The sequence below is a fragment of the Thermobia domestica genome, chromosome 5 (assembly GCF_964235325.1).
Source record: "Thermobia domestica chromosome 5, izTheDome1.hap1.1, whole genome shotgun sequence".
NCBI classification, from domain to species: domain Eukaryota; kingdom Metazoa; phylum Arthropoda; class Insecta; order Zygentoma; family Lepismatidae; genus Thermobia; species Thermobia domestica.
Genome location: NC_137458.1, coordinates 152,874,579 through 152,899,551, shown reverse-complemented (window position 1 = coordinate 152,899,551; position 24,973 = coordinate 152,874,579). Strand labels below are relative to the sequence as shown.

Below are 24,973 nucleotides of genomic sequence, written 5' to 3'. Positions count from 1 at the left end.
GCCAACGTCTAGCAGCCAACGCTGTTTCTAAATTTACTTTTGTCATACATTTACTCAAGTTCTATTTGCCATATGTATCGACAAAATGACGTGCTGATGTATACTGCAGTAGCTGTTGCTTCCTTTCGGCTCATTACATTTCATCATTTTTTTTTTTTTTTTTTTTTTTTCAATAACTCAGATTCTGTAGCAGCGCTACGGTACTAATTGTCATAAACTATTACCTATGAATGTGGTACAATATTTAGCGCTTCTTTTAACGCAAACAAAATCGACCCTTGTTTCTATTTGACATTTTGAAGTTGGTCGCTCCCCAATAGAGGTATTCCCGAGACGCCGCTGGTTTCGCAAATTGCACCGTTTGTTTCCGCATATGCACTTTGGTATTTTGCTTTAGTTTCGAACAATTATTTGCTATTTCAGCAGTATGCGAAAAATCTTGCATTGACCTATGAATGAGGTCGTGTAGCTACCAAAAGTAAGAGATACGGAAAATTATTTCCTCACAAATTTGTTCAAAATTTAGCAACTCTTTCAATGGGGGCAAAATCAAGCCCTGTTTTTATTTAAAATTTTGAAGTTGTTTCCCCACAGACGTATTCCTGATACTCCCCTGATATCAGAAGCATCACCATGTGATTTGATACATGCACTTTGGTATTAACACTTTTTGTTTCAAACATTTCTATGCACTATGAGATGAGTTAAGGCCCTATTACGGATTTCGTGAATCATCCTGTATATATATATATATATCTTACTTTTGGAATATTGCAGAATTTAAAGAAGGCTAACGATGAGCAACATGATCCCCAAGAACGTTGCAAGTATGTCCTACAATATTCAAGAATACACAATATTCTTATTTTGCTTTTCATTATCATAATTATTTGTGATGCATAGGAAACCTTTACTATATCACTGTATGAATTATTATTATTATTATTATTTTCTTGGCTGCTGAGAATGCGATATAAAACTTTTACAACTTACGTTGCAAATTTAAATTTGTTTCGCATTTTGCCACGCATAAGTCAAATTCTTAAAAAGAAAAAAAAAAGCGAAATACACATGAAATTAAAAAAAAAAACATGTCGAAGATGCAAAGGGACTCGAATTTACGGCTTGCCGGATTTGTGCTAGTAGCAACGTAAAGCATACGATACAAATTGGTTATTTCGTAACTACACTTTCCAAAGAGAATATTATCTTGTGATTTAAAGTCAGGTGACGGTTCATCTTATTCTATCTCATTTAAAAATATAAAAAGTTTGTGTTGCTTAAATACTATGATGAAACCATCCTAAACCTTCTATTTGTTTTTAAGAACTTAATACATGTTTACAAATTTTGTGATCAAATAGTTGGGTCGGGCAATGCAAACTTTTTTTTACTTAATTTAGTTTATGTAAACATCTTACTACAGATTCACTGAAACACAACTACAACTTAGTGGTCAAAATTTAAACATTTCGTTGGTCCCTTAGATGTATCCAAGAACAAACAAACAAAACGTGCTTTTCTGGAAACCTATTTACTCTGCAAATTAGACAGTGAAATTTAATTAAAAAGCCATTTTCGTTTTCAAACACGCTTACATCATCTGCTTATGAAACACTGATAACTTTCTCACGATGTAGAGCTGGCATGATATGAGATGTGGTTCCATGACACCAAACCAGAAGGGACCGCTGGCGAATTTTAAACTTTTGAACTTGCAACTAAAAATAACTATTTGCATTACATACATTTCACATTAGTCGCTATGTTTGAAAATAAGTTTTATGTTACGAGTGACCATTTAATTAGTTTTCCATTTTTCGTTTTTAATTTATTCTAGCAAGTAGTATGCATATCATTGTTACGATTCTGTGTGGCACTGTTAGGAGTATGTTAACAATGAAAAACGGATATATTGAAACGTAATAATTAATGAATACGGTGTTGGGAGTGAAATATAAGATTTTTAATAAAAATGTAATTCGAGGTACGTACTATGTTTAAAAATTCATGTCAATCGGCTCAATCATCCGGCTGTGAAAGATCCAGTGATCACAAATAAGATTACGTTCATTTTCGTTAATACCGATTCTGGTGAAATTTTGAAATCTTTTTGTAATTCCAATAAAAAACAAACGAAATTTCAATATTTATAAATTATTTTTTTTTTTTTTAAGAATTGTCACTTTATTGTAAAAAAAGACTTACGTGGATTGGTCGGATTAAGTCCAGCAGCAGGTGCTTTAATTTCCTTGACAATTCTCTTGGGAGCTAGCATGTGCTCTATCTGTTGGTCGATATCTTGCTCTAAATCTTCATCATCTGAGTCCTGCAGTCCTATAATATAAAGACGGAAGAAAGAAAAAAAATAAATTGATAAAAAAAAAAATACGGGTAATATCAGGATATTGATAACACAAGTCATACTCATAACAGGTAAAAAGAAAGCAAAACACAGGATAAATGAGAGTAAAATGGTTAAGTTATTTCTTTGTGTATTACGCACGAGAAAATGAACAGTCTCTGTGACAATATAATTTGACAAGTTTTAAAAATACAAGCAGTTCCTCGCTTTAGTGCAATATATGTTCCTTAACCCCTTCCACTGCGATTTATTTTCTGAATTCTGATAATTGAAGTATAAGTTATAAAAGTGTATTATAGATGGTTTATCATTATATAACTTTCAAAACATCAATATAATAACCCTACGTGATGTTAGAATAGTTTAAATTTTATGACAAGTGTAGCTCGTCATTGTGTGATTTGGCAGCGGGAGGCCATGACGAACTTGACTTGTCATTTCAGTGCAAGGGGTTAAGCTTAGATTGAAATAAAGCTAGGACAGTAGTGTATAATAATGCAAGAAGTTTCAGCCAATCAAATGGTTTCGTACAATGCTTTTTTCCTGCAAGTTTGGCAACGCTGGAACGAATATTGCTCTTTCTTTCTTTCTTTATCTTTTTCTTTTCTTTTCTTTTTTTTTTTTTTTTTTTGTATAGAAAATGAAAAATTTAAGCCGTGGGATTATTTTCTTATTTAAAGAAAATATTCAGTAACACTTTTGAGGCGAGAAATGATTTGGTAATTGTATACAGACTGGGTTACTTTCGGAGTTCCAATAGTTAGTATCTGTACACAGTCCATGCAGGATTTTGAAGAAACAATGTCGCATAGTTGTTATTAAGGAAGATTACTTGTTGTTACGTTAATTTGAAGTTAATGAATAGGTAGAATTATATAAAGAATTTATGAAAGTCTGAAGTTGCGCGTAGAATTTAAATCAGACCACAAGGAAGATGAATAAAATTTAACGGAAGCAATCCGAAGGTTCTTGAGTATCAGTTGGATTACTTAATTCTGTTTTGATAACTAAGTACTACCACTACTGGGCATTCATTTTGCCTCTGCTGATAAATCTTGGCCTCTGACGTACTCACATAATTCTATTTACTCAGTTAGCACATTCACAAGAATTTTCCAATAGAAAGAAACTTGCCTCCTTTTCCCTTCAAATTGATTTCGACAATATTATGAATTTGTGTAATATTTGGTGTTAAAATGGCTTCTGTATCTTTATACTTATTTCAAATCCGTCATTCAAAATACCATGCAAAAGTCATTTACTAGCAGACAAGGCGAAAATCAAGATGTCCTTTGGTTGACAATTCAAGAGTTGAGTTCTTTTACGTTTTCAATTATTTATCTACTTACCTTCCTTCCTATCAAATAGGAAGAAATAAATATTTTAAACTTCACGTCTGATGTCATGATGGTTTCTGGGATCAAGTAATATTGTTGTAACGTGAAACTTTGTTTGCTGTATACTACATACATTTAAAAAAAATCACTGCAGGGCATATAGAAGTCATGATAAAAGGTACTTACGTGACATTTATGAAGAAAAACGCACTGAAAAAGAACTAAACATAGACATTTGGTTCCTGAAAAAAATGAAATATTTAACTTATCGTTCCACGATTATACTCTTTAGGCTAAAGGAGACGGGCTATTATTGAAAGCAGTGGCGGCTCTTATGGACAATCACATCGGTAAAAATAGCAATTTTATCGGTTCATGCTAAGGAAAGTAAACTTACGTAATGCCCTAGTTCTTGTACCTAGATATACAATATTAATTTTTAAGTTGTATAAACTGTACACTGAAAGAAAGTGAATAATGATGAAAGAAATGGTGAAATGAAAATGTGAAGGAGAAACGGGAAAACATCGAGAAAACTCACGGATACGATATTGTAAACCATGAATTTACACATGGCTTGGGATCGAACCAGGAATCTCTCGCACTCAATGTGAGCATTTTACCATTGAGTCACTGTGCCGCCATTTGTCTTTCGGGTTAGAACGATTGATAAATGCATCAAAGAAAAGAAAAAGAAACTACAAGAGTAAGCCATAACTCTTGCAATATCTGGTACTCAACACACCTGTATTGTATTGCAGTACAATGAAAACAAGTTATCTTTTAAAGTATAGCTCCTCGTTTTGGACTGTCAGCAGTCATTTCTCTACCAACACCTCGGTTCCACAAAAATACCACATGTTGTCATCAAAGACAAAGAAGTCTATCATTGATGTTTTCATCTCCTGCTAGTTGGTGAAGCAAAGTAATTTTACAAGTGAACCATGGACTGAAACAGGCAGTAATCCGAAAGCAAGACTATATGTCGGATGCGACATCACTTCGATACCATCAAGTTTCTGATTTGTTGTTGCGTTTTTCTAGCCTGGTGTGGTTTTACGTTATCATATTGCAGCAGGGCGCGATTTCGGTTCACCAATGCAGGATATATTTCTGGCGCAGTGCAACATACATCCGTTCCAACCGTTCGGAATTAAGGTCGGCATTTAATAGTACGACCGTTAGGAACGAACTCTAAATGAATTACCTCCTCTCATTTCCACCAAACACAGAATATGATTTTATGCTCGAAATGGCCTGGTTTGACGACCAGTTCTGCAAGTTAGCCCTTGCTCAACTGTTATTTCTGCGCACTACGATGTCGGAAAAACACCAACTTTTCCTCGCATAAGACAATATGTTTCAGGAATTGCACATCACGTGGATTTTGCAACAGCTGTAGGCAAACACCCACTCTCCTATTTGCCTGAGCTGAGGTCAACTCATGTGACACAATGTGGCAGCTCCTGATAGTTTTTCCGAGTTCATGAAGGTGACACACTACAGTGGACTAGGATATGTCGAGTTGGTTGACAATTGTAGTGCTAATGCAGAAATTTTTTTCTCTAAATGGCGTGGGGCAGCCGAACTGTGGTTGATCTTCGACATTACCTGAACAAAATTTCTGGAATCAATGAGTTGTTGTGCTGTGGTTCACTATATCTTCCCCTTTCACATGACATTTGGGTTGCTGCCGCAGTATTATGCCAGAGTTCGAACTTATAGAGTAACAGTTTACGTATCAGACATTATCAATTTCCAGTCATTTAACTTTTATCCTAACTTTATCTCTCCCTCTATGACTAAGTTCTGACTGAAGATATACTTGCGGCCTCCGTGTTAAATAGTTCGCTTGCTACACTACCTTTTGGGCCAGTTTGATCTTCTACTTACGGCCGATCATGGTGTACTGTGTTTGCTTTTTGGGTTGTGGAAATATTATAAAACTTATGACTCACCCTGTTAGAGTCAGCACTTTGACCAGGTCTAAGTCAGAGTAGAGTTTCAAGACAGACGGAAAACAAATGAGGTAATGGGCATGGTGGGAATCACTGCAGAAAAATGTAAAATAATGGAGAATAAAGTAAAGAGATATAACAAGGAACCTGAGAACGACATAAATAGTCATACTAATTATTATTATTATTGGAACACATAACGGAGAAAAAAGAAAGGACTGACAAGAAAACAATGGGAAAAAGATAAGAATGTTCGATATTGAAATTTACATATGAGATATCAGTGTTTTCGAGACTGAAAAGTATCGATATACAGCAAATCCCAAACAATGCTGAATGATATTGCAAACCTAAAACACGAACAACAAATATTAATCGGTACCAGAGGCTGCTTCAGTGACGACAAAATAGATGTAACTTGGCGAATCGCACAACAAACTAGAAATTTTATGTGTTGAATTAGATAATCTATTGAGTAAAGGTACTAATTTATCTGGGGAAATAATAGTCGGTCTGCAGAATTTCACTGAATGTCATAAAAAAAATTTGCCTTTCTTTTTCATCTAAGCGGAAAAGTTCATATAAAAATCAAGGTAAATACGAACTCGTGATTCATTGAGATTTTTCAAGTGAAGAGAAATGAAGTGTCTCTGGGCGAAGAAAGGCCGTACGTTATTAGTTTAGGAGTAGATATATGGATATTATACCGGAATTTGAAAATCATACACATCCGCGGTGATAAGGACACCGCGTTCGATGAGTATGGATGACAAGAGACGACATTATATAGTTTACTATAAAATGTGAACTAATTAATGTTACAGGTACTTTGTTATATGAAGTTTCTATTATTGGTTCTTCGGAAGAGTCTCGAAATATATACCCGTCATATCATCAACAATATTTTAAACATTACCATTATTACGCTATTTTCCTGTTGTAGGGAGAGTTCTTGTTCATAGATTGACTAACAGGGTAGATACCTTGTAAGTATCAGGCTGCCGGCACAACCTTAGTCGGCTTTTTTACTATTGGCCGTATTTAGACGCATTATCGATAATACAACATGCGATGGAATACCAAGTTCGGGGATACGTTTATTACAAATAATATATTATTTTTATTTTTAAGCCTTCAGAAGTCGCGTGGAAGTACAGGGTGTCTATTTTAATTCCGAAATGAAATTTCGTGACCTTTTCTTTATCAAACCGTAAAATTTTGTAACATTCTAAAGAGCGAGTTTGCGTGCGAATTAGGCCGAATTTCCATGCATGTGATAGAAGGGTGCTTTGCTTGCGATTTGGTAGCGTCTAAAGCCGACCATAGGCATTTTTGGCGATTAATTTTGACGTTTTATAAAACAAAAATTTTCAGTCTGTACTTATATTTGTAAAGTAAAGTAAAGTAAAGTAAAGTAAAGTAAAGTAAAGTTAAAAAAAAAAAAAAACTAAATTTCGTGACTTTTTGGGAACTTTCGTGACCGACAGACACCCTAAAGTACCTTTTACCCACCATTATTTGATTAACACTTTTGGCCATATAGATGCTATTTACTGTAGTTGTTGTTTATTGAAATTTAGGGTCCCTTTTTAGCACCGAGAGTATATGAGACGGGGACTTAACAGTTTCAAAAAGAATCTGAACCACTTACTGCGTCCAATGTTCTCGCACCGAAAATCGAACCCGGTAACCCATTCAACAAAGGCGCGCGCTAGCCACTAAACTAACGGGCAGGAGGTTATTTGCTGTACTATCCTTACACACTGTCCTCTCAAAAACTAGATATTGGTGAAATAATACTAATGATGATGATGATGAAGAAGAAGAAGAAGAAGAAGAAGAAGAAGTAGTAGTAGTAGTAGTAGTAGTAGTAGTAGTAGTAGTAGTAGTAGTAGTAGTAGTAGTAGTAGTAGTAGTAGTAGTAGTAGTAGTAGTAGTAGTAGTAGTAGTAGTAGTAGTAGTAGTAGTAGTAGTAGTAGTAGTAGTAGTAGTAGTAGTAGTAGTAGTAGTAGTAGTAGTAGTAGTAGTAGTAGTAGTAGTAGTAGTAGTAGTAGTAGTAGTAGTAGTAGTAGTAGTAGTAGTAGTAGTAGGAGGAGGAGGAGGAGGAGGAGGAGGAGGAGGAGGAGGAGGAGGAGGAGGAGGAGGAGGTGGTGGTGGTGGTGGTGGTGGTGGTGGTTGTTTCAATCATAAAAATATTAGACAAAATCCACTCTGAAACAGGACAGACACCCTTTTGATGTCACTTTTGGAGAAGTAAACAGTGAAGAAAAAGATATATTATAACTACTTTAATGCTGTCTTTTAGAACTCATGCTTCGACTATCTTCTTAAAGTGTACCATTTCTAAAATTGAAAAATCAAACTTTACTGCAATTGAAGCTTACCTGATTGGGCCAAAAAGTGGAAACCTATAATTAATCAGTATATTAACTCTCTGGTTTACAAAACAGAACGTATTTATATTTACTTATTAGAAATAAAGATATGGATCCAGTGGCGTGCCGTGACTTTTCTCACAGGGGACTAGGTTCGAAGAGAATGTGTGCTGTACAGTGGAGGTCCTGACTAGTATTGTTGACACCAAATAACACAATTTATATGTTTCTGTAAACGCTTCTTCTACCAAGCCTCTTTCTTTCAAGAAATGGATAATTTCAGCCACAGTTTTATTTGAAAAATCTAAGAGTCTGTAAACCTATATTAATTCACTCCGCAAATTGTTAAAATTAAAAACTCCTGTAACGATTTAAGGGTCAAAAACAATCAGGAAATCGAGATTTGAAGCACTGAAAATTCTTTAAATCTAACAGCTCAAATTGTAACTCAATGAGATCTTGAAATCTCACCTCCATTTGTCCAATCGCAGTATCAATAATGTCATTGAAGAGACGCATATATTTAATTTTTGGATCTGTTGAGTCATCTACTTTAGTTTACGTCTTTTATTAGAAAGTTCCCGTTGTCATCCAATTCTACTTTTCTATAAGTCTCTTCAAAATCGTTTCTTGCATTTCTAAGTTGAGATACCATCTTTTGTACTTTTTAAATGCAATATTTCACATCCAAGGTTTTACTTTAAAGAATGTTGAATAGTATATCCGTGCGCGAAAAAAAATGACTGAAAAATTTTAGTAGAAATGCAAAATCGAAATCCTTCAATGATAACTCACACATTTTTTGTAGTCATGAAAGTTTCGATGTCGCAATTATCTGAATCCTCTACAATCTTCTCAGAACACCGTAAGAGTTGTATTTGATTTTCATTTACTGCATTCATAATTCTAGAATTGTAATTCCATCTTATATTGGCAACTGTTGGAAATCGCTTAATTACTTCTGATTCAGCAAGCGCGTTACAGCGTTTCAATGAATATGAAAAGAAATTTGGAATGCCACTTATTCTAAAAAATATTTTACATTCCTTGATGTGATTAACAGACTGTGGATCAACGACATTGAGTCTGTGAGCATAGCAGTGTATGGTGAGTGCACTCAAACACTTTTTCACAAAATATTGTAAACCGTTCAAATGTCCAGAAAATGTGGCAGCTCCATTAATAACCTAGTGCTACAAGCTTTTGCTTACAATTAAAGTGAGAGTGAACTTGGAAAGCATGCTCACTTAGACAGGGGCGGATCCAAGACCGACTTCTGGGAGGGGACGATGGGTTGCCATACTGCTACTTTTAAGAGCTCCAAATTTTGGGATGGGTTTTATTTATATATATAAAATCAGAAAGTTTCCTCTTCTGCGGGGGCAATCGCCCCGATCAGCCCCCTGGATACGCCCCTGCACTTAGAGCAGTCGCAGTGCAATCACTAGTAGCATCCGCAAAATAAATAAATCTTTCATGAATATTGCCGTCTTTCACGTACCGAATGAATGTTGAGAGATCTTTGCAATGTCCGTAGTTTTGTCTAACATTATTGCTGTAGAAAGTGTATTGTTTATTTCTGACTTAACTTTATCCAGAATTACGTCACCAACACATTTAATAATATCATTCTGAATCCTGTTTGATGTTCCTTTAAAGGCTTCTGTGCTGTGAAGATGACAAGTCAACATGGGCGCCCGAGGGAGAGAGCAGTGTGTGGCCCGGGCCTTCCTCTGGCTCACGAAAATGTATACGTAATATAGCAAACCACGTATATTAAATACCAGAAATACCAGACGCAACATAGCATCTATGGAGATGGGCCGCTCCCTAGAACATTTTCTTCGGGCGCCCCTGCAAGTCCATTTAGTATCTTACTTAAAAAGTAACTGAATTATTTCAATATAGTTTCCCTAATTGACAGAATCTTCCTGTTCGTTATGACCTCTAAATGATAGCTCTTGTTTAGCCATAAAACAAGAGGCATAAATCAATCGGTTCATTAGTTCTCGGTTTGAATCAACTTCTGCATTGCTCGCTCAATTGAAAATCAACTCTGGTTTCCCGAAAGTTTTCAATTTAGTTATTGTGGACAGGTGTGAATAACACTTTTCGTGGCGCAACTTGGGTTTGTGAAAGTTGTTCATGTTACAAAAGCCATCATTATTCCACACGTCCTTTTCTATGTGGAACAGAATACAAGACCAGCAATACAGTTTGTTTCTTGTCTTACATGCAGTTAACTATTTTGAAGAAGCAAAATAATTCGTTTTGATATTATGTATATAATCTTTCATTTTTGTCTGAATGGAAATGCTTGGAGTTGTTCTACCACTGGTTATTACTTGTTGCTTTTCTTGAAAATTAAGGAATCCAAATAATACGATGAATAATTAGTCCAGAATACAACACTGAAACGGCCGATCCCCACCCCTACTGTCTCCCGTACCAATTGAAGTAATATCACTGCTTGCGCCATTCGCTTTGCTGCAAGGGACTCGGTTTCTCAAACGAGTCCCCTTCCATACTTTATTCTTCGAGTTATTTTCAAAATATATTGACAATCTAAAAAGTTCACACTTCACTAGATCTCTTAAAGTGTCAAGATTAATACTGTAAATTTGATTGCATTAAAACTATTAACTGTAAAAAGCAAACGAGCATTAAATTCGCTTACGACAGAACGCCCGTGCTTAGAGCTTAGACAACATAATATGAGGACTAGCTGGCTGGACCCTGTTCCCTTTCCCGAGAAAAGCCGATTAAAACCCGAGCATTTCCGATCTCCACTTCGCTGTCGCACCCAGCACATGGGCGCTGACTAAAGCTGTCAGAACAATTGAAATAGTGTTATTTTACGAAAATAGAGAAATACAAACAATGTTTTCGTTTTCTTTGGTATATATTTATCACAAAATGCTTTAATTAAAATGCCAGGGGACTAGCCTAGTCCCCTAGTCCCCTTGACGGCACGCCGCTGTATGGATCAAATTTGCAATACACATAATTTCATTCTATTAATACATAACATCTCTTTGTCGGCAGCTAAGAAAAGAAACTTTAATTTTAAAAAAATGGGAATACTACATACCTTATCTCCACGCGACCACTAACGTTACAAAATTTTACGAGACTACTTCAGGAACAAAAAGGAAGAAGGTTATATATATATATATATGAAGCAAATTTCATTCTATCAATATATAGCATGCTTTTACAAACTTTGATTTTTTTGAAGTTTTCAAGTTTTGATGTTATATCCCCCTCTCATGTTTTAAAGTTTATTAGGCGCAAAAGCAGATCACTTTTGCCTTTTCAGTTTTACGCTAAATTTGAGGATGTTTTAAAAATCAAACATAGCATGGTAAAACCGTACTCTCGTAGGTATCAACCAAGCAGTGGTCCACATTACAGGGAAAATTATGGTGCGACCTACTTCACTTTTACCTTCCGACTTCAATCTGTCTTTTACTTACTCTCCAGCTTCAAAATGACACTCATCCTCATTTTTCAGCTGTAAACTGAAACTCAACCCCACTCTCCAATTTCGAGTTGGCCTTGCCCAATAACGTCTTCACCCATAATTGAGAACTCCGAGAGATTGACTATCAATAGTTTCTATTCAATCCAGGCTAGTATAGAGACCGTATGGTCTATAACATGAATAAGCTTGATAGAGCTTAAGAAAATCCGTAGACCTTATAAAGTCATATTCATGACATTCAACACCAGGCTCACAGTAGTAATAAGAGTGAACTACTTGAGGTACTTTCTAAACTTCACGAGATTGCCCACTTATACTTGTAGATATTAACGATATATTTGAGATTTCAAATACGTTAGGAGAATCAAGAACAAAAATCTATATGATCTGCTACGGGACTGCTTACGAATAGTTATGACCTCATTAAAGTTCCTTCATCCCGAACTTCTTGCCTCTCATGATCCTCTACGTGGCTTCGCTTCATGATCAACCTGATGCTCTGACAATGACGGTAGTAAGGTTAAAATTGGACCTCGTATAAACTTCACGGTTCCCCTGACATTTCATTTACTTGGTTCTGTCCTTTATACAAGGGATTCCAAACTTTCTGACATCACACCGCCCTTCATACCCGATATAATTTTCGTCCGGTGCCCCAAATGAATAACTGTAATTTGTCTTGATATATATTTAAAAAAAAAATCAATTGCATGACTAGCTTATATTGTTTCACACGTAAAATACGAACTTAGAATACCATTACAGAACCGAATAATTAAAATAATAATAATAATAATAATAATAAATGATGTGTTAAATAGGAATATATCCAAGATAAATGTAATTCAGAATTCATGTGAAAGGAGAGATTACGTAACATGAAAAAATAACGAGATATCATTTTATTGTATTCTTTAAGGTGTGATACGGTATATTAATATTTTGGATACTCCTACAAGAGGATTATAGGAAAATTAATTCGGACTCGCAGTACACTGACAAAATGGGAAAACTCTTCGTTTCCATCTCACTCTGAGGAAGAACAGAAATAAAATTAGTAAGACTGGCTAGAAAGTTATGCGTTCGGATACTAGAAAGGTAGTAGAAAGGTTTCTGATTCTCCTATGAAGAATAACGAACAGTGGATACATAGCATACACTACCCTACCCTGCATTCCCTACTTATGACTACTAGTCCCATGAAATTTCTTGCTCTCGTTCGAATTCAATACCAAAGCCTAAGCATAAATTCGAGACCAGTTAGACTTCTGAACACATCAGATCCAACAAAATATATTTAATTCGCCAATCTGGAAGCTGCAATTCCTCAAACCAATTTACCTTCTAAAGTGAACCCAATGCTCTTTATTCTACATCGGAGAAATGTTTTACACAAATTCAATTGACTGTAGTCAATTTTCATTTTATAAGAATTATGATAAATAAAGAGATCTTACTTACCTAGAGCGGCCTTTTGGAACTTCTTTTTTTCATTTGCCAATTGCGCCTCTGCTTCGTCGAATTTGAAACCCTTACCGCTGAACCCACCACCAGTATGAACTTTCTTTCCTTCCTAAAAACAGAAATAAATTCTTCCAATTACCGCAATTCCTGCTCTAATTACACACAAGGTAAATAAATCTGACATGTACGAGTATTACCAACTACTTTTAATAGAATTCAGGCGTAGAGAAACATTGTTTGATTATTGTTTACTTAAATATAAAATGTGACACATATCTGTACAATTTGTAAAAAATAATTACTTACTGCGTCTAAATTGTACTTAATTATACTATACTGCTTTAGCAAACACTTTCATCTATTCAAGTGGGAACAGTAGAATTTAGACACAGTAATATTATCATAATATTATTACCGGTATACTATTAATACTTTTCTACTGTTTCCACGTTGATACTGAAAAATATTTCCGTTCAAATACATTAATGCCTGTTATATAATTTGACTGTTCTAACTCTTGAAGAAGCTACTCTTATTAGTACATAACATGTCCAATCTCTGTGTTTCATACTAGTACCGTATATTATGACTTATTAAATGCAAACTGGAAAGAATATTAATTCAACCGTTCTACAGCATCAAAGTAATGTAAGAAGTACGTTTACAGTTCAATTTTGAAGCTAAACCATATGTACAGTACTTCCCCGGGGACAGAATCCGAGTCTTCTCCACCACACGCGAAAATGTCAACATTTTTTTAGATCAACGTCCTACGATTATGGCCTTTAGGCTAAAGAAGGATAATTAATGAAAATGAGTGTTTGTAAAACTAAATTTTTGTGCTTTTTCATCGCGAATCGAACCTAGGACCATGTGCACCAAAGATATACATACTCAAGATTTCTACAAGTGCCGATTTAAAAAAAAAAAAAAAAAATCCCTGACTTTTCATAAGAATTCCACATGATCACATGAAATTCTTGTAAAATCGGCCTCTTCCTCCACTACAGCCGACGTTTCCTTACCTATGTTCTTTTGTACTGACTGCTTTTATTTTAATAAATACTGTCACTATTTTTTTCTTAAAAAGACTCCACCATTGTCTACGAAAAAGCTTACACATTTCTGCAGAAAATACGTATGAATATAGCCAAAACTTCCACATGGAAATGAAAAACAATAGTTCATTTCAATTAAAACTAACTAAACTATATTAAAAACAAAATTAATGCAAAATCGTGGATAAACACAGATCTTCGTTCCAAGAAGGTACTAAAATTTAGGTCAAGAAAGATCTTTCCTTCTTGATCTCGTTCAGTTCTATATCAATGGCTAGCTCTTTCTTATCACTTTCCTGTTTTAGACATGTCCTCCGTTGCTCCAAGTCTCTCATTCTCTTCTTAGCTTCCTTTTTGTTACGTTCACTCACTTCCTCCTCCTGTTGATGCAACTACTCTTCGCAGAGTCTCCTGGACTCTTTCACGTAAAGCATTATCCTTCTGATGGTTTCCATGTGTTCAATACCTCCTGCCTCTTGTAACTGGTTATGCATATTTTCATTAAAAGCGACTTTTTTTCCCTTTCTTGACGGAAAACCCTCTTTCGATCGTTGCATTTCCATGTAAGAACAACCGTCCACTTTTTACTATCTCCTACAACTGTTTGTATTCTTTAATGGCAGCAACAAACTTGCTATAAGCAACGTCAAGTCCTAATTCGTTTCAACTCTGGAAGGCTTCTTGAAGTTCTACTGTGTTTAGACTGGAAAAAATGTATTCTTTCCCAGTTTTGAGCAAGCATATCATCTATGATGTCAGACGTACAAAGTTCGTCTTAAAATATATATAACTCTTTTTACCACCATGGAATGAATATTAAATTATCTGAGGATCTAACAAAGACAGATTTTTAAATACTGTGTTCTAAAGGTCTTCTCTGTTAAAGTTTGGCTACCATAGAAGTTAGGAAGTTAGGATGCAGTGACAGTCATGTAAAATCTCCAGTTTCTGCTGTTCTCTGGCCTCTGTTCTATTTGTTCCGAGAAACATCAGGCAGCAAATCCAATGTCGACACTTTTGCCCACAATAAGATTTTCTATTCTTGTCACATCAATACTTAATAACCTTGTATTTGTAAATTTCAGCAGTTCTGGTTTCACGCACTGAATCATGATATTTTGTAGAAGTTTCTCTTCAGCATTAAAGACGAATGGGGTCATTTGTTGTGAAGTTTGAAACCTATGCAGGAAGGGCTGGCATTCAATGACTACCACTTTTCAAAAAGCCAGCTTGCACTTTATTACTGGATCCTTTGCTGCGTTCTTCAAGGTTTCTACAGGTCCTCTGTTTGGCAGCTTTGTTGTAGAAATTTAATTACATAATTCTAAATTTCCAATGCACTCGGAAAACAACTGCCACTTTTCAAGCAAAGGAAGCCGCAGAAATTCACAGGAAATTTTATGTATCCTGTAATCTTAGTAAACATTCACCGACGAGCAAGAGAATCACAGAATAAGTAGTGCAAATGTCGTAGTAGGTTACACATATTCCAGTCCACTAATTCAGCACCAGTTCATTACATATCCATGGGTAGCCATAGTCTTAATCTTTTCAATTAAGATCAAACTTTGATATCTACAATTATTAAATCAGTTCTAAAATGCTGACTGATCAAATAACTACAGTAAATATCTTAAGAATACACACTAAGAAAACACAGTCCCCATTAAAAATCAATAAATAAATATGTTTTAAATACTTAGTGATAAGTTATGCTGTTACTTAAGTGTGGTCATCCTGAAACACACAGAAGAGAAAAATCATCCTAAAACACACAGAAGAGCAACTGAAGTACGAAGGGTTGAGAAAAAGAGTCTGGACAGAAAAGGATATAAAGAAAGGATCCCTGCATAAGTATTGTACGTGGAAGCAATGCTAGTCTGATCTTAGGTACCCCCTGATCACCATCCACTCACTCACAAGATATAAGCCCTTGAGGGATTGATATAATAAATCAATGAATCACAGTGGTATAAGTCTTTCTGACTTTCCAGTTTGCAGCAATCCTGTACTAGCCACTAGACAAGCGAGGGTGTGTTAAACATTTAACCACGAAAGAGCTCTCTTGTTAACTCAACAACGACTGCCTAATATTCCTCACAAATGTCCCTAGTTTTTATATAAATATTTGGTACAGACATGTGATGTCCATGTGCTGTAGCCGTATGGTTATATATTTCTATAATGTACATTTGTGATTTAAAAGGTGATCTGAACTGATTAATGAGAGAAAAAATAATTTATAATGAAAATACTACTGTATCACAGTTTTATTTCAAAAGTATTCTTTCCCCCATTTTTCTTCTTTTTCTTTTGCATAGTTTTGTTCATTTTTTCATACCATATGTTTTGTTCTTAAATATAACTGACTTACCGCTGCTTGCTTCGCCCTGTATCTGTCCCACATAATTTTTAATTGCTCAGGTATTGCCATGTTGGACAACTCCAGTGCTTTTATTATGTCTCCCGCACTTTTCTCTTGCTCTGGTGTTATAAACGTATACGCATATCCTTTGTTACCAGCTCTGAAAAAGATTGCAAATTCGTATATATAAAATCTGCAGATGAATTTAATTTTAGAATGGACATTTCAAATACAGTATCTATAGTGCCCTTTCCACGTACCTTGCAATAGTTTTTTTTTTTTTTTTTTTTTTTTTTTTGTGAGTGTAGCAAAGAAAAAAATGGAGCAAATTCGAATTCTTGTCAGACTATGACTAAGGTTTAATGAGCATTTTCTTACTATTTCTTTACATGAAAGTGACAAAAAAGGTCTTTAAATGAATATCGTGCTCATGACTTCAATCTGAACATTTCCATGGAAGTGTTCATTCCGAACAATATAATTTTCCAGAAGCTTGTAAAACTGATATCTTTTTATTTAAAGAAATTAACAGGTACACAAATCTAATATCTATATATATAAAAGAGAACGCACAAAATCCTTTGTCCGCTCATCACGCTAATACGGCTGAACCGATTTCTTTCATTTTTGGGGGGTTGTTAGGATTTGGACCCTAGATGGTTTTTATCATATCACTTTAATTTTCAATTACCAGTGTCTTGAGATAATTGACCAATCAGGTGTCAATACGTAAAAAAAATCCTTTGTCCGCTCATCACGCTAATACGGCTGAACCGATTTCTTTCATTTTTGGGGGGTTGTTAGGATGTGGACCCTAGATGGTTTTTATCATATCACTTTAATTTTCAATTACCAGTGTCTTGAGATAATTGACCATTCAGGTGTCCATACGTACAAATCCTTTGTTATTAGTTCATCATAGGTATAAAAATAAACGTATTTATATGCAACCCGCATGACCCTGTGACTCGGCGGGTTAACATAACTGACAGGCGCTATAAATCACTTGAAAGCGAAAAAGTAAAAATTATCTAAGTAACAAAGTTTATTGCGTTCCGGGGTGACCGCAGCGAAGCGGGGTGAACGCTGCTAGTATCTTATATAAATAAAATAAAGAGTTTGTGTGTTTGTCTGTCTGTGCAGCCCGGGGACCAGACGAGTGGACCAAGAGTTACCAAATTTTGGTCAGAGGTGCCTTGGTCTAAGCCACAGATTAAGACGAAGCGCTTTTTTCAAATTTCTGACCAGGGGTCTCCGGGGGGGGGGGGGGGGGGGCGTTTACCGGGACAGACAAGTTGACCGAGAGTTACGAAATTTTGGTCACGGATACCCTGGTTCAGGCCCCAGACCAGAGTGAAACGTTTTTGTCAAAATTCGAACCAGGGGGTCTCGGGAGGGGGGGGGGGGCGTTTACTGGTACATGTAAAAGTAGTAGAAAATGACTGACCGATATTAGTGTCGAATTCATAGTTTTCGCGATTGCTGAGATCAACCTCCCATCGCATTAACTTCCAATTCACCCTATTCGGCTGCGTACCGGGGGGGGGGATTATACCGTGACATGTAAAAGTAATCCAAAATGACCGATATTGGTGTCAAATCCATAGTTTTCGCGGTCGCTGAGATCAATGGTGACACTTCCATTAGCGACGACTTACAAATTCATCTACCATTGCATGTGGGCCGGGGTCAGTGGGGGAGGGGGATACCGAGGCATGTGAAAATAGCCCAAAATGACCGATATTAGTATCAAATCCATAACTTTCGCGGTCGCTGAAATGAATGGTAATACTTCCACAGGTGTTGATTTCCAAATACAGCCCCCGTGCGAAGCATGGGTATATTCAACTAGTGATAAATATAAATCATTTACATTTTTATTTCAGATACATTAGTTAGCGAAAAAAAAAAAAGAAGTAATTCGACACACGTTTCGAGAAGGGTATTACCACTACAGCTTGTCCAGCAGGAAGGTAACTGTAATGCACAACTATTTCAAATCAACTGTCACATTTTATCCTTTGGAAAAAGGAAGATTGAGAGAGATAGAGGAAGTGTGTGCTGGACGGCTCCAAAAATTTCGATTGAAAAACGCAAAACACTCCAATATTGAAAGTAAAATAAATAAATAAATAAATAAATAAATAAACAAAGCTAGGATCACCATCCATCGGAAATTTCAGGCAATATCAAGTGCCAGTTTTGTTCGAAACAACACGCACGAAGTCCACCTCCTTTGATCTGTAGCCAGAGCTGACGTACAGAAGCTGTAAATACCAAGTTTAAACGGAAGTAGTGTCTTTGATTGTGTTTGCAGCATTGGACTTAAATCAAGATATACATTTTTTCTCCGATGAACGTGAGTATGGTATTTCTCACGAGAATAGCTCCTGCCAAAATATATAGTGTTGATCATGAAAACGATAGTCTTGGAATTATGATAGGGCTTCTTCTTCTGGTACGACGTCGAATACTACTTGCGGTTTAAGGCATAATTGCAGCAGAGTCCTATTTTGAATAAAGAAATGTCTCCAGCACTATGGAGGTTTCGTGGTATGAGTCAGTACTATTTCCAAAACGATGATCCATACTAAATGTTATGTTACAGTGACTACAAGGAGTGGTGAGTATTCATTGACAATAGGAACAACAAGGCAATATCGGTCTCACCGGAGAGCAGTATTCTCAAAAGCCTGTAGTGTAAGTAGAGAGTCAGAACAGAGCTAGATAGATGATTTCTAAACTGACACTCAACTAAGTGGCACTTCGCTCGAAGTAATGAAACCCAAAGCCTCGAGTTCTCCAATTTGTGAAGAAAGAATGTCAAGAGAATTTCACAGAGTGGCTAACGGAATCGTAGTATGTGGAGCGTCCACGACACGCTGATGCCGCGGGAATTTTCAACGATCCTTCGATGAGTGGTAATAAAATAACTTTTGGTAGATAGTGTACAAAAATAAGAGAAAATTTTGAACTTTAGAACTGATGAACATATTGAAGTTACAAAGTCGACCATACTGCTTTGGAATCTTATTTAGTTAACACGAACAAGAAAACGCTGCATTATTTAGCTACTTGGATCGTTTACTTTCTTCAATTTACGTGTTATATTAATAATATTTCTCTAGTAACTGCGCATTATCAAATATTAATTTATTACGTGCCTATCAGAGTTATAAACTGAAATGAAACTTCTGGTTTTACGTCCCACGTTTATGCCCTTTAGGCTAAAAGAAACGGATGATTAGTAAAAATGAATGATTACGAAACAACTGGCGGAGTGACAATGTGGTAGAAAACGAAACGCTGAGAAAATCCACGGACGCAATGTTATCCACCACAAACTCACGTGTCCACGAAGGAGTGAGCGATCTACCAGTGAGCCACAGTGCCCCCTAAGAGAATGAGAAATGAAAATAGCATCAGCACTAAAAATGTTTAACCAATTAAAAATAGCTTATGGTTCCACTGTTATGTTCTACAGATGACAAATGTAAAGGATTGATGATAAAAGAATTTATTGAATGAAAAAGTGATAGGAAGTGGAAGAATTCTGAAAAACTCATGGAGACAATGTTGGCTATTATACATTTACATGTTTTGGAATCAATGCAAAGATCCCATGCATTAGATGTGAACACTTTACGTATTACTGATCCACTGCAATGTACTCAAAGAAGAAAAAAATCAATGCCAGAATAACCGATATAGCGAAGTACACATGATCTCTCTATTTCTATACAAGGGTGTTGTCTGTCTGTATCGCAGGAAGAAAACTGAAGTTACATACAGAAATCTTTCCGAAACAAATGCAACTTTGTCAACTCCTATAGTGTACATATATTCACAATACAGTCACTATCACCATTCATTAGTATAAATGAAAACTAGGAAACACTAGAACTATGTATTTAATATACGAAGTTGATAAACTTGAAAATTTGTTTTCACAACTCGTTTACTAAAACATTCTGAAAGCTTAAAGGAACGCTATGTTTGGTGTAGAACAATCAGTAGGCATATATTATAAACCGTACTTGTTATTCGATCGTATACTGCTGTTAACGTGAAATATGAAAAGAAGACAACTAAGGATACCAGGATGAGTTGAAATAACGTCGCGTTGCGTCAGAGTACATTAGCAAGCGATCTGATCCAGATACAATTAATGAACGCACCATTGTCACTGATTATGAAATTCCGAACGGGCGACACAAAGCAGGAAATGAATTACATGGACATCGACCCCAATTGTTTTTAAATTAACTACTAAAGCAAACAGAACCATAACGTAAGGAAAAGACTACATGAAGATCATTCTAATGCAATTCGTTAGTTGGCAGTAATAAGCAAGGTATCCCATGATTATAATAGTGAATATGACACATCATCCTGCAAGAAATGAAACTAATTTCACCAAAACCAGAGAGGACTGAACAGTTTAGTGTGTGTGCGCGGGGGGGGGGGGGAGGGGGGCATACACTCAACCTCATGTGTAGCAACCCACAGTATCTATGAGTTGAGGTGTGAACGCTTCTCCCACCCTGCTCGCAAAATCATCCTCCATCCATCACTATACACCCTCAACTGATTAATCACCTATTGTGCCCTTTAGAGTACTTTCAGTCGAGATGCTGTTTCACAATAACAGAAGAGCGTTACACAATGGATGAACTCTCGGTGTTACAACTACAACAGTTCTTTAGCATGGGATTTTTAAGCTTCAGTGCAATTTTGGGAGCAGTATGTCAATTCCGAGAGGAGCTACTTGCATCGATGAGAACTGTTTAAGCGAATGTTGCAGTGTAAAAATACTGTCACCTTCGGAAATTTCAAACCATATTTCATTTACTTTTCGGTTTTCACGGTCCTACACTTAATGAAATCAATCCATGATTTACGTACCTTCCCGTTCGCCCACACCGATGAACATAATCTTCATAGTGATTCGGGCAGTCGTAGTTCACAACTAAGATGAGATGTTTCACATCTAAACCTCTCGCTGCTACGGATGTGGCAACCTACAAAGAAAACGGTTTAAGATATTAGAAGAACATCTATGTTCCTGTTTCACAAGAATGAAACTGGAAGTTCTGTAAGACAAATATATTAAACATGCACACTACAATTAGAAACAAAGGTTCGTTTGACAAGAAAACTCGTTTTGATCATTTTTACATTCATGAATTTTCAATATTCCTCGTTGCCACTTCTAAATATTACGGTGATGTACAGACAATATCACAAAAGTATCAACTATTTCTGGTATTTATATTATCCCTAAAAATTAATAATTTAAAAAGAAAAACTAATAAAAAAAAACATTCGTTTCTAATTGCGTAAGTTTATTTTGGATTTAAATATAACAATTAGAATTATGAACTTAAGTGAGAGACCAGGAAGTTGTACTCATGCCTTCAGCACTTAGTAGTAGATAGTTCACAGAATCTATTTGTTGTAGGTATATATTCATTTTATTATTATTATTATTATTATTATTATTATTATTATTATTATTATTATTATTATTATTATTATTATTATTAGTATTATTTTATCGATACACTTATCGTTTAATATGCTTCAAAATAATAATGTATTTAAAATATTAATTATCCAGTTTCCTTCCTACTTCTTTCTTTTACGAAACATAAATTTTCAACGAAATCCCTGAGTACATATAGGATACAATTTCATTACTGAATTTATTTTCCAAACAAATTAAAATAAATATGCAATTTTTTAATCAGGCCATAGTATACAATGGCCTTTTCCCGTTATACGAGACGCATGAAGGAAAAAAATACTGATAAATTTATACGTGGGGCTGGCAACATTGATAAAATTAAGCACACGCAGGAACATTCTGTTTTTGCAAGAGAGGAAGAATCGACCGAGTGAGCTGCGTACGTGCGAGTAGTAGTAAGGTGAAATGGCTGCCGTAATACAAAATCACGTCAAATGTGACGTGAGAACTGTCATACGATTTCTGAACGTCAAAGGACATAATGCAGCTGACATCCATCGGAAATTGTGTGCCATTTACCGACCGATAGTAATGAGTAAAGGGAAGATCAGGCAATGGTGAAGAGTGTTTCAGCAAGGGTGTTCAAATGTTCATGACATGAGCATAGTGGAAGGCTTAGTGTTCAGACGGACGATCTGGTAAAACGCGTTAACGAGAAAATGCGATCCAATCGCCGGTTCACAATAACTGAACTCGTCAGTTTCCAGAAGTGTCTGCAAACACATTTCATTGAATTGTGGCTGACAAGTTGGGTTATCAGAAACTGTGTGCAAGGTAGGTGCCAAAAAATGCTAACAGACGTTCACCAAGAGCAAAATATGACGACAGACTTTCACTAAGAGCAAAAAATAACTGCACGTGATTTTTTGGCCCGTTGGCACGCTGGGAGGAGGATGGGGATGATCTCTTTTCTCACATTGTGACGCTGGATGAAATCTGATATTGTACGCCACTAAGAGTCGAAGCAACAGTCAATGCAATAGCGGCACTCTAGTTCTCCCAAAACGAAGAAATTCAAATAACCACCATCAGTTCACAAAATCATGGCAACCGTAATTTGGGACCAAACGGGTGTGATTCTTGTGGAATTCTTGGAACCGGACGAATAAATATAGCAGATATGTGTTGCCAAATACTGAATAATCTGCGACATGCCATCCAATTTCGGCGGAGAGGAGTTCTTCTGATTCATGACAACGCCTGACCACACAGCTGCTCGCACTGTTGAGACATTCAGACGGGAACTATTCAGTCATCCCTAGGGGCATGAGTTTTTTGCACTAAGAATTTGAAAATGTAGCGTTTCGTTTTTCGTGTTTCGCGTTTTGTCGCATTTTCCAAATAAAGTTTCTCATTTTCTAGCTCTTGTGGAAAAGATACTCCCTGATATTTTTTTTTTTTTTTTACAATTGTTCCTTTTATTCATAGATCATTACAGAAATAAATCATTAATTACCTAAAAACAAAATACACTGAATATTTCACTTGACATAGTAAATTTCACTTATACAAAATTATAGTTTTTAAAAATCAAACAAGGAAAATTCTCACCATCCAGCTGCGATGATGATAGCTAATGCGCAACATGCTCTCTACAGTCGTGTCCGAATCACCCAAATGCCCCGATCCTACCACGTTCTACCCTTCCGTCGGCGGAAAACTGGCGTTTTCAAATTAATGAAGACGTATTTTTATTTTTTTTTAAATTTCGAGTTATTTCGCGTTTTGTTAGAAATTTCGCGTTTTATCGCACAACGGAAACCAATAAAAAAACATAAATAATATCATAAAACGTCACGAAATTGAAAATTACTTAATTCTGAGCCATTTCGTTTTATCTCGCATTGCGAAAAACTCGTGCCCCTAGTTATCCCTCTTACAGCCGCGACCATACTCCAGGACTTTTCTTTTTAATGACAGTGAAGTGCTCAAGACATCGGTTCTGGATTGGCTCATATATCTCTTCTCACAACTTTAAGACTGAATCAAATCTTTTCTAGCATCCTAAAATGGTGACTTCATACTAGGGATGGCTAATTTCGAAATTTTTAGTTTCCAGAATCCGCGAAGTAAAATCAGAAAAAATCCGGAATTCAGAAAAAAACCAGATTTTGGAAAAAATCCGGAATTCGGAAAAATTTCGATTTCCGAAATCCGGAAAGTGAAATTTCCGATTCCGGAAATTTTTGGCCATCTCTAATTTATACCAATTCATGCAAATCGTTAGGCTAAACTTTTAGTTCATTCACACACTCCTGAAATCCATTTCTCTGGGAGGTTCTAAATAAGTTGTATCAAATTTAACTTAAATCGCTTCTTGCACCTAAAATCGAGTTGACTACAATATTTCTGTATGTACAATTTCAGCTTGTCACTATGCACTTCGTTGATTGGGTAGTTCGTTTGGAGCTTAACGTGTTTCAGCACCAAGGCAATATAAGACCTGAATCTACAACTTAACGTGGAGTCCGAATGTGCCCCCATCGAGAATACAGGTTTCACGAGGCGAAGGCAAATATGCTAATTATACAGCCAAAGTGAGCTCACCATGTAATTCGCCTTACTACACTTTCGTCGAGATTGATTTCCGTATTATCGTCCGTGTACACTATAGGGATGGCCGGATCCGAAGATCCGGATCTCGGATTTCGGATCTGGATCCGGATCTTGAATCTCGGATCTGGATCCGGATCTCGGATCTGGGTTCGAAATTCGGATCTGGATCCGAAATCCGGATCTCAGATCTTGATTCTTATCCAAACCCACATCCCACCCTTGTGATAAACTTGAATATCAAAAATTCGCCGAAAGTAATTTCACGAAGTCCTGACAGTGAAGAAGAAGAAACAAAATTAAGACGAATATTGACAAGTCTATTTGTCTCCTTCATTCTAAACTAAAGATCTAATGCTTGCCTTACTAAAAAATAATCTGATTTGATCCGGATGAGAGTTCGAATGTCGAATCTAGGTCCACCCGGTTGCAGGGCCGAGATGAAATATACACATATTTATATCTGAAACCGGAATACAAAACTCGA

The 24,973-nt window shown here is 36.0% G+C and overlaps 1 protein-coding gene across 1 annotated transcript in view; it reads right to left on the bottom strand.

Moving 5' to 3' along the window:
- Window positions 1-24,973, bottom strand: part of Prp5 (pre-mRNA processing factor 5) — a 121,857-nt gene that overhangs the window by 13,924 nt on the left and 82,960 nt on the right. Inside the window, exons 14-17 of the mRNA XM_081759222.1 lie at window positions 21,312-21,427; window positions 16,416-16,566; window positions 12,981-13,092; window positions 2,209-2,337 (exon numbers count right to left, since the gene is read on the bottom strand). Coding sequence (XP_081615348.1) covers window positions 2,209-2,337; window positions 12,981-13,092; window positions 16,416-16,566; window positions 21,312-21,427 — 508 coding nt within the window. The remainder of the gene's footprint in view (window positions 1-2,208; window positions 2,338-12,980; window positions 13,093-16,415; window positions 16,567-21,311; window positions 21,428-24,973) is intronic.